Source organism: Protopterus annectens, chromosome 11.part0 (genome assembly GCF_019279795.1).
Source record: "Protopterus annectens isolate FY-2018-M chromosome 11.part0, PAN1.0, whole genome shotgun sequence".
NCBI lineage: Eukaryota > Metazoa > Chordata > Ceratodontiformes > Protopteridae > Protopterus > Protopterus annectens.
The window spans coordinates 815667239-815679385 of NC_056745.1; the positions used below are offsets into that span (position 1 = coordinate 815667239).

At 35.5% G+C, this 12147-nt stretch overlaps 1 protein-coding gene across 1 annotated transcript in view; it reads right to left on the bottom strand.

Moving 5' to 3' along the window:
• The window catches only part of LOC122815000 (phosphatidylinositol 4-phosphate 3-kinase C2 domain-containing subunit gamma-like), a 188379-nt gene that overhangs the window by 132817 nt on the left and 43415 nt on the right, over positions 1–12147 (bottom strand). The window contains exon 2 of the mRNA XM_044087255.1: positions 7005–7068. Within this exon, the coding sequence (XP_043943190.1) occupies positions 7005–7016 (12 nt within the window). The 5' untranslated portion in view covers positions 7017–7068. The remainder of the gene's footprint in view (positions 1–7004; positions 7069–12147) is intronic.

Here is a 12147-nt window from a genome sequence, read left to right on the forward strand (position 1 = left end):
CTACACAGTCTTGTTCCTTTACCAACACTAATATTAACACACTTACATCAGTACCTCTAGTACCCAACAAACACTTAAGTCGCCTATGCCAAGCTTCGACAGAATTTTGTATACGAGGGAGGAATAGCTCATTTAACTCATACACGTTTCAGAAAGCAATGGGAAATAGTGGTGGGAAACGGACAGATGAGGAGGTACGTGTACTAAACTTTTGGAGTTTACCGTACACATACCAGTCTGAAAAATATTTAAAAGCTCTTTACCTTCCATTGGAAATGTTTTTTCAGTACCTGGAACATGCTCTGCACTTCACATTCTTTAACAAATGCAAGAGCAGCTAAACACTTAACGGACAATTGAAACACTGGATCCCTGTTGTACATAGACACCATTCCCAAAGCCTGCACCTTCCTCCACAAGTTCTGCCTGAAATGAAAGAGGCATCCCTTGGATTGGGCACCAGGAACATTAAGACGCATACTCTTTAATGCAGCAATTTCAAAATCACAGAGCAGGTACATTACATCAACCTTTAATCTGTGCTCAGACAACAGATGAAACATGCAATGCCACATATAGTCATAAGCCTTTAGTGATTTTTTTAACATGAGGCAAAATACTAATGGTACTTGCTGTACGTACCATATTTAACCAAGCCATGCAGACTATATAACTGTTGTCAAGTAACATTCCATCCATTAACCATATGCTTGCTCGACTCACATCATACAAGTTATTCAATGTAGTGAATAGTACCACAGTGTTATCTGTGGCAGCATCACTCATAGTTTTGCTAATGAAATACGCTGATTTTAATGAAAACATGACAAAGTCTATATTATACAAAATAAGTGTTTCATTACTCTCTGTCATGCAAATTTTGCATCTCACACGTCCTATCTGTTGTAAGAGGGTTTTTCTCTTGGGTAGGCTATGTATTGTATCTAGAGAAGTTGATGCTAATTCATCCTGCACAAGTAAACACGCCGTGTCTCGGCTATGTTCAGCCCTAACTTTCAACTCATGACACACAGTGTATTTTTCAGTTTCTCCTGGATCGCCTGTATGATGGTGAGCTACAGACTTTTCTAACCTATATCCATTAGGAAGCAATGTTGTCACAGCTCTACCCTTGCACTTTTGTGAGCATTTATACTTACAACCCCAATACCTCCTAGAATTCCTGTAGCATTACAAATGGTATAGATAACCATCTATTACTAAAATCTCCTTACTTTTTTGAGATGTTATCATTTTATACATATTTCCGATAACTCCAAGTCCTTCCTGATTCATGTCAGTCATGTTTGCTTGGGTACGTAGTACACCGTTTTAAAGGTATAGACCCTCCTTTTATAGTGCTCATGGCAGTGATACAGACTATGCTGATGTTACCATTACTTGTCGACTATATGGGATTCAAGCAACTGAATTTTCGTGCATAAGGAATTTCGATGTTTTGGTCTTGATTTTTTGAATGTCGGCATTATGAGATTTCGCTTATGTGAAGTAGACCCATATATATACATATATATATATATATATATATATATATATATATATATATATATATATATATGTATATATATATATATATATATGGATTCGCTTTAGAAGCTGAAAATACTGAAATGTTGAAATTCAGTATTTCGAGTCCATAAAGTGGAATCCTGAAAAGAGGGAAAGCTCAGAAGCATGAAATTCAAAACCTTGAGTACCGGAGGTTTTGAATTTCACACTTCTGAGGTTCCGCTGTGGTTACGGATTCAGTGTGTGTGTGTATGTTAAGGTTTTGGGTAGGGGCTGTGGTGTGTGTTAGTGTATTTTGTTGCTGTGATGTGTGTGCGAGCAGAATGTAGCTTGTGTGGTGGTGTTGTGTGTGTGTTTGTGTGTAGTCCAACCTCAGAGTTAGAATATTTAAGTGGGGGGGTATGGGGGTGCAGGGGGGCTTGCCCCCCCTGATTTTATGTAGTAGAGAGCTTGTGTTTGTGTGTGGGGAGGATGGTGTGTGTGTGTGTGTGTGTGTGTGTGTGTGTGTGTGTGTGTGTGTGTGTGTGTGTGTGTGTGTGTGTGCAATAGTACCGCGAAATTCAAAATCTCTGGTGTGTGAGATTTCTGTGTTTTCAGTGTTTCAAAAATTTTACTTTATAGCTTTAGAATACTGAATTTTGACATTTCAGTATTTCAAGGATATAAAGTAAATCCATATGTATATATATATATATATATATATATATATATATATATATATATATATATATATATATATAGATGGATAGATAGAGATATATAGCTAGATATATAGATATAGATAAGTATAGATAGATAGATAGATACTTGTATATATATATATATATATATATATATATATACACAGCTAGAGACTCTAAATCCCTCGATTGTGCATCTGTAACTTCAAGTAACAAGAATATATTATCGCCAATAAAGATTTTAATAAATGAAAATTTACATACCTAGGTTTGTTGGCTTTATCGTGCAATGGCATGCTAAAGTATCTGTTGTACTCCAAAACGACATTAGCTGAGTTAACATAAACTGATGTCTGTTTCTACCTCTGACACATAGAGCACATTTGTATACAGTTTTACTTAAAACATACAGTCTCCTCCTTCTTTCTCTTAGAAGGTGAACTGATTTGTTTTAGAAGCAGTTATGACCTACACAGATGTCTGTCATCATGCACCGACATACAGTTGCATGATGAGACATCTGTGCTACTCAGTTACCAACAGGATAGATTGTTGAGCATCCGTAGAGTTACACCTCTGTTTGTGTAGCTCATACTGTTTGCAGTGATTTTGTCAGTACTTATTTTTATATTTGCAACGCTAATAAAAAGTATGCATAGCAGCAGCAGAATGAAGAATATGCCATTTTAGACAATAAAAGCATGCACAGCAGAAAAATGCAAGGTAATCCCTTTCTATACTTGGATCGGTAGCCAGCAAGTAACATTGCTTTCTGTAAGTGGATATGCAGGAAATAGTCTTACAGCATATATTTTCTTTCCTATTTTTTTTTTACATCTTTATATGCTATTTATTGTAAGTAGATTAGGCTGCAGTACTTTACTTGTAATAAACAGCATATAAAGAAGTTAACCGTATCAAACCATTTCATAACTTCTAGTGTGTGTGTGTGTGGGGGGGGGGGGTCCATGTAAGTGTATAAAACACACCTCTTTTTGCAACATTTATAGTTTTTGAGATATATAATTTTGTTTAATGGTAGGTTGGAGGACTGAAGTCTCATAATTTTAACTCGGATTAAAGTTGTCTAGCTAAAAACTCTGCAGGCGTTTGGAGGTGTGAAGTTCTACTCAAGCTAGATGTGAAAGAATTAAACTTGTGAGCTCCTGCATATCAATGTATCATCTCAGTTATTAATTGGTTAGCCATGGAGGGTGGAGCCATATCTTTCAATTGTGCCTGATTTCCATGGATGCCCCTAATTTTCCATTAGAATTTTGCTCTGCTCCTTGTGTAACTTGTGATTTTTGTCAAAGAACAGTGAGGATTGCTGTCATTTTATTAATGACAGATATTACTGTTACAGATTTCTAATTATTCACAAAATGAAGTGTATGATCGACTGGAAGTCATACATGTGCAAGTCATCATTAACAGGGTCTTGAACCATATCCTTGCAACCTATAGGTCCCCCTCCACATGCCAGAAAACCCATACTACCTATCTCAATGTACTAAAGTCTCTCACCATTCAACCCAATACGATATTCATGAGGGATCTCAACTACCCCTTAATAGATAAGAAATCCTACATCACTTCTAATGCACAAGCCCTGTGATTCCTAAACTTTGTTAATACCAACGTCCTGGAACACTTGGTCCATTCTATTACCAAAAGTACAAACATCCTTCACCTCTTGTATTCACAAACATGGGGGGTGGGGCAATATTCCTCATGCAATATGATGTCTTCACTCATCAGATCTGACCATAAGGCAGTATTGTTTGATATAAAAATTAAATCCAATGATGCAATAAAAGCAAAAATGTTTAGGAATTATTCCAATGTTAACTTCTCTCTAGTAAGCAACACCTTGGCTAAATTCCAAACACCCCCAAACCCAGTAAACACCATAGCATATGCTGAGCTGTTTACAAAATCTCTGTAAAGCCATACCTATAGCTGTATGGAGTGAGCTGTGCCTACTCATATTAAGAATAAAACAAACTCAAAATGCAAGCCACCCTGGTGGAGTTACAATATTAATCAGTTATACAACAAAAGAAAAACAAATCTTGCCCAAGCATAGGAAGAAATAAGCCATGTATACTAAAAGCTCCTTAACCAATGTAAACAGGCAGCTAAGAGGGTTAATTAATATTTCAAAGACTGGCAAAGGAAAATCACTAAGCTTGCTACAGTTGTGTCTATAACCTCAGGGGAAATACACAACAATGAACAGAACTTACTGTAAATGACATTACCCACACTGAACCGGAGGCCATTGTCAACGTTTTGGCTGAAACCATTACTGCAGAATAGGTCATCAATGCACTTTCCAAGGTCAAAAACACCCTGTGGATCCTGATAACATCCATGAAACATGACCTCTCAGATACACTAGAATCATTTTTCAGCTGGAGACTATAGTTAGATTTTGTGCCCAAGGAATGGAAGATGGCTACAGACATTCCCCTGTGCAAAGGAGGTTCAACCACTAATCTGGGTAACTACAGACCCATAAATCTGACCAGCCATATGTAAGATCATAGAAAAAAAATCATCATGGACATGATAAATGACATAGGTAATCTGGAAACACTGGACCCATCACAGTTCGGCATATTAAATCTGGTGGACTTTTTTGAGAGGTCACCAAAGCACTGGATGAAGGCAAAACTGTACACACAGCTTACTTTGACCTGACCAAGGCATTTCATATAATACCACATTCAGGCATTATATAAAAGCTCACTAATTTAGGTATAAACTCTTTTATCACCTGCTGGATAGCCAGCTGGCTCACTGATAAGACCCAGGAGGTCAAAGAAGGTGAGGCCATCTCCACCAAGAGAACAGTTACTAGCAGAGTCCCCCAGGGCTTGAGATGGGGCCCACCCCTTTTTGGCATCTATTTCTCTGAAATAGAAGCAAATGCTGAAGGTTTATGGCTGATTAAGTTTGCAGAAGATTGTAAGCTGGAGGTTACCAACAACTCCCATGCAGATACTAGCATTCTTCAAGAAGACCTATCTCTGACTAACCAGTGGTGCCAAAGTCATGGCCTTAAACTCAATGTTAAGAAATGTATAAGTGCACCTTTTGAGAAGTAAACCATCCAGACTAATTACCATGTGAATAATATATCCTAAGAGTTGACCCAGTGGTCAGGGATCTGGGTATGCACATAAACAGTTGCCTTAACTTCAACCACCACATAGTCACAGTGGTGAGAAAATACTTTTATGTTGCACAACTTCTAAGTAAGAGCATGACATCTAGGTCCAAAGAAGTCATTATCCCACTGTCCTCCGCTCTTATCAGACCAATCTTAGAGTACAATGCTTACTTCAGTATGTACCTGACCAGGCATATGCAGCAACTAGAGTGACCTCGGAGGTTTCTTACAAAATAAATGCAAGGTATAACAAAGCTGCTTTATGGAGAGTACCTTAAAGCTCTTTCTGTCTACTCAGTCTCCTATATATTTCAGAGGGGTGTTCTATGCCTGGTCTGCAAGGCATTTGCAAACTCCATACTTGTGAATCTCCTGAATATTTTTAAGTCAAACAGTACTAGTAATGCAAGATCCAAGGACCAGTAGTCTGTCTTTGAGTTAATCAGAACATGCTGGGTAGACAGATATGTGTCCCAGACATTGCCCTTCCTATGGAACAGACTTCCTATCCATGTGAAGCTTAGCTTGTCTATTACCCAGTTTAAGCACAACCTAGATCAGTGGATGGGGAACAGGAAATTTACACAGGCCTGACATCCATGTCCCTTATGGACTGATGTAGCATATAAATGTCTGGCCCTCACTGTCCTACTTGCATACAAAATATCATTATTCTTTTGAGAAAAGTTGTCTAACCTTACAAAGGCCATCCTGGGTTATTAGCCTAGTAACAATTTATGAATCTATGAGTATTAATACAAATCCATTAATTCTGTGAACTTCCTAAGTGAAATAAAAGTTAATATTTTAAAAAGTGCTACTAAGTTTTCACCTTTGACCCTGATTATTTTTGACTTTGTCCCTGATTCAAGGGATAAGATGTTGAGAGCTAGGTATAGGGCATAATTATTAGGCAAAAGATAATATATATTCACAAGGTTTTACCATTGAATTTCATTGTGCTAAAGTCTAGAGATAAAATTAGACTGAAAATATAACTTGAAACAGCCTCCATTCCTACTTTTTCTTTTTTACTATCTGACAAGAAGTAGTTAGCAAAGCAAATCATATACCACACAAAAAAGAAAAACAATGATTAAAAACAGAACTTTTCACCAGTCTTATTTTTAGCAATGCACTCCTGCAATATGGCAGTAAAGCTCATAACCAGAACAATGCACAGTAAATGCATCCCCACATATATGAACATGTGGCCAGCTTAACTGACTCATATGTGTGCAGAAAAACAGAAGCACAAACAAGCAGAAATAATACCAAAGTGTCATATCTATTTTTTTAATTTTAAATAATGTTTCTGTAAAATATAAATATACGATCGCAATGTTGTAGTTAATTCATATATTTGCTCAAGGTGGTGGTTCTGATTTGATCATACTAACTTTGCCGCTGTGACCAAAAAACTCTATCCACCATGATTACAACATGAAATACTTACACCTCCTGTGGATTATTGCTATAATACACAGAAGACTGTGTATATCATATATAGTTTGAATCCCAGGACAATGAAAATGTGGCTCTTTAGCACCAAACAAAGGAGCACCATCCATCAAAAATGTTTATATATATTTCAGTAAATATCATGAAAGACTGACCTGATTATCCATTAATTTTTCTGTTTGTTCCAAGTATTTCAGAAGGGCCTTGGTGAGGCTTTCCCTAGGATAGAAACATTCATAACAATTATGTATTGATCACTAACTAGAATAACTTTTTTGTGCATTCTGCACATGCCCAAGGCACAAAACTTCAATTAAAAAAAAAACAGAATGAGTTGTATACAACATGGGGTGAAAGTAATATCATATGAATCAGCATGGCAGGTTTACTGCTACCCTTTAAACATAACTATTGATGGTCAGTTAATACAGACCATCAGCAACTATTTAAATGACAGTAGTTATGTGCATTATTTATTCAAAGAAAAATACAAAACACTGGATATAACAACTTAGGAAAATAATTAAATTGTAAAGTGTATATAGCTAAATAAATTATACAACATAGAAATACATAATACTATCTAATCTTAACAAGTTATTGGTAAATGCAGTCCATCAGTAACAACAAATTTTATAAAAGCAGTGATCAGGTTGGCATAAATCAATAAGTATTTTTCCATGAAGTATATACATTCATAGTACAACATTTTAGAAAACTATAAATGAAACCTTATTGTAATAATAATTAAGCCATTTCATATAGGTCATGTCATCTTCATTTTTTTATGATATTGACAAATGCAGGAGATTGTTTTTTTAATGGGAATTTTAAGTCTGCTCTCTACAGGAACCGAATAATTAATTAACCTGGGAAGGAGGTGTTAACCTTTCAGTGATTATGTGCTCACATGAAAATAATTTTAAGTTATTGTATTTTTTCTTGAAAGTATTAGAAAGTCTGGGAAACAAGTACAGAAATACACATGCACACATAATCATAATGCACGCAGATGGATGCTCTAAAACAATAGTTCCTTAGCACAAATAGTACTTCACTGTTGTGCTCTAGCAGTTCTGCATAGCTAACTAGTGATTCAGACATACAGGAGTCACATGAAGATAAATGTCATTAGTGATTCATTATTTTCCAAGTCTCTGAATAGAACACTTAGCAGAGTTGGAACAACTATATTAAGTATTCCTCCTACCCATGATTCTACAGAGACCGCCACAAACACACATGCACATACACGCTCGTGCACGTGCACACACACACACACAAACATACACACACTCACACATGCATGCATGCACATTCACATGCATTCCAATATCTGTATTTTGTCTTCAGTAAATGTGATATGTTATTACTTGAGGGCATAAACAATACTAATTCATCTGATATTTAAGTAACTAACTCTGATATTTAGCCAATAAAATGCAGTGATCAGGCCCATACTAGCATAAATGAAATCAGAATAAATACATGACTAAGAGCAATAAATCAAAAAGAAAAATAAAAGATTCAGTGGTTATGACAAAACTACATGGTCAATTTAGGAACAATATAAAAAATTATTACATATCTTGTTGCTTTAAATCCATCATTTTCTATCAGCCATATATATTTTTACAGAGTTCTAAAAGTATCCCATTCAGCCTTAATGCTTTGCCCACTTTCATCCAGCCAATTACAATGCATACCGCTATGTGCTAGATAGCCACTATACTTCTGCTGAAAGTCTAGAAAGATTAAGCTGACCCAACCAACCTAAAGTTCTAAATATTGGATTATATTGTGTCAGGCTATACAGTTTGGTCATGTAGCACCAGCATACTAGACTTGTTACTTTGCACTTAATATTTTACCTAAAGATAGATGGTGAATAGCAAATGTTCTATGTATTACAGAAAGAAATATCAATACTGATCAGTTTTCTAGAAAAATAGTCTTGTCAGATTTTCCAGAGATTGCACAGACATGTGACATTTTCAAGAGATGCTAATGCTACTATTCACTAAAAAGATGAATTTATTAAAATGCCTATTAAATGTGTATAGAAGTGATTTTATTTACTATGAAAAGCCTATGTGGGAAACACATAGCATACAGTTACATTATAATAATGATTATAATGATCATATTGTAACTAAACCTAATACTATTTGAATAAGCTTCTTCTATCTCTTTAGCACCAGTTAATGTAAATATTCAAGTATTTAGCCTGCTTACAGATTTGTAGTAAGTTGCCTTCAAATTTAAAACCATGATATGGTAAAACACTTATTAGATAGATGCAGACAGCTCAACAGGGTTCCTAAAAGGCTAAGGGTTTCAAATGGTATTGTGGAAGATTCAGCTTTACATAAACATTTGCTACAGATATCACAAGATACTTGGATGATCTTGATGAAAATTGTTTATTAAAAACATGAAGTGCATCTTGAGGATTTTAAAACTAAAGCTGAAATACCAATAGTGCAAATAATTTAAAAATAGTTCAGCATATTATATGTCTAATACAATACAAAACCATCTGTGGCTAATGTAACATAGTGAAGACTAAATAGTGTAAATATAACAGAAAATGAATTAAACGTTTACTTTTTATAGAAATAGGCATGGGATATTTGGTGTGGTGTGGTGTTCAACAACATAATAATAAATTTTACAGACTACAATCTTCAGTTTCCAGGCTGGTACTTCGCTCCCACCGTGGATTTATTATCTTTTGTTTTACTGGTTTTTGTGCTTCTGTCTTTTGCTTCGTTGTTTTGGGTTCATAGCCGAGGAGGTAGTATCGAGCGATTTGAAGAACACTCCACAACTATTTAAAGCAATGGATGGGGACGGACCTGTTACCCGTTCCAAATTTAACAAAGTTATAGACTTACTAACGCAACTAACAAATTCACTTAACATCATGCATTTAGATTCTTCTTTAACGTTGCCAGGCAACCAGCAGCAGGGTCTGCAGCAAGAGAAACGATGTAATTCAACTGAGCCAGCGTCTACAAGCAGATGTCATCAGCTTGGTCCTGTTCAACAGCAGAGTACGGGTAAACGGGACAACAGGACATATTCCAATAAGCAGCAGCAGTCGAATGATATGAACACTCGGACTAAAGAATTTGATTTTAACACATGGGCCGGACAGCAGTTCTGGTTTGAACAAGGTACTGTTAATATCAGAAATAATTTGGACATTGACTGTGATTTTAACGTACTAAGAGATAAAATGTATGCTCTTAGAACGAATCAGTTGGAGATTGATTATCTGAAGGAATGTGTAAAGGTAGAAAGAGTACCAAAGGGTTTAAGATGATTCCAATTTCCCAACAATGTTCAAATGGGAACTGTTTATTACAAAAAATTGTGTGATATCTTTAACCGTGCAGGTATAGAAATGTTAGAGGTAATGATAGCGGAGTATGAAGTGAAGGCTGATACTTTGTTGAAGGATTTAAATGTGCTTAATAATTCTTTAACTAGTGACTCGAACTTTCTTTCTGTTAAGAAAACTTATGATAATTTATTCAAAGAAATTGATCAGTTTTCCGGTAAAGTTCTGAATCGCAAGATACACAAATTGGAAAGAGACCTGAGAGAATATAGGGAAGGGGTTGCATACCCACTTCCAACTAGGGCTAGGTGGGTGAATAATAATTCTGTACAGCATGGCAATGAGCAAAATAATAATGATTTAACCCCTTTTCAGGACCTGCCTAGGAGAAGTGAAAGGTTAGCAGAAAAAGAAAGGGATAGAAAAAATTCACATCAGGATTTTACATTTCCCCCAGACAGGTCGGGGGGGAGGGGGGTGACATTTCAGCAGCAGAGATGGAACAAATAGTTACTATTATGATCTCTGAAACTTCATATGTTGCGGTTGAAGATTTTTCTAACAATAAAGACTATACTGTAGTTAAAAAGAATAATTTCTCTGTTTACAATTACACTGATATAGAGGTCAAGAATGAATATTTTAACTTGTTCACAAGAGGTCTGCATTATGTTCCAGCATGCTCCTTTAAACTAGAAACAGAATTAGTAGATCTTAAATTATTTGTTCGACATTTGAATTTGGCCTTTCATTTTAAAGGTCAACCTTGTCCAGATAATACACTTTCTAGAAAAAGCACTTTTAACCCCCCTAAACATCCTTCTATAAAGGTGTTTGAAGAATTGGTTGAGAGGGATATTAGAGTGTTAGATAACAAAAAACCAGCCATGTTGCGTCTAATTTAAAACAAGGAGAAGTTAACTTGATAAAATTTCTCAAGGATGAAAAGTGTAGGGTGATGAAGCCGGATAAAGGGGGCAGTTTGGTTTTAATGTACACAACAGACTATGACACTTACATTCATTGTATGTTGCAAGATTCTGAACAGTATGATTTAATTTCAAGGAATGAGTTACACATATATGCTAAAATTAACTACTTATTAATGGATCATTTACTACAAGGAGCTATAAATGAGAAATTATATAATTATTTATTAGTTCCCAAACCAAGAACCCCAATGATTTTTGGTATTCTGAAAACACACAAAGGGTTAAACCCTTTGAATTTTAGACCAATTGTTTCCGGTCAAGGGGGCATCACTGAGCCCTTAGGGAAATATATAGATCACATGTTAAAGCAATTTGTTACATCCCTAAGGTATTTATGTAAAGGCTCTTGGGATTTTTTAAGAGGTATAAGGTCAGACCTTTATGACCAAGATCTACTTATGGTAACTATTGACATAGTACAACTTTTTCCCAGTATACCCCATTCTGTGGGTTTGGAATGGTTTAATGAGGTAATCGTGAATGAAGCAAATATGAATGCTAATGTTACTAATTTATTAATTGAATTTATGGAGATGGTCTTAATGAATAATTTTATTTGTTTCAATGGAGAAATATACAGGCAAAAAACAGGGGTGGCAATGGGTGCCTCCTGTGCTTCCTTGTATGCTAACATTGTATTACACAAATGGGAGCAAACTTTTATTTTTAACACAGATTGGGCAAAATATATTAAACACTATGTTAGGTATTTGGATGACATTTGTCTTTTGTGGTGTGGGACATTAAATGTTTTTAATGAGTTTATTCATTACATCAATACAACCACATCTTTTCTAACCTTCACACACACAGTTAGTGAAAATACTTTGAATTATTTAGACATAACCCTTATTAAAGATGTGGGTGACAAAATTTTTGCTTCTAAAATTTATAGAAAGCCCACATACTCAAATTCCTTTCTGCATTTTGAAATCGGTCATCCTTTTTATCAGAAAAAAG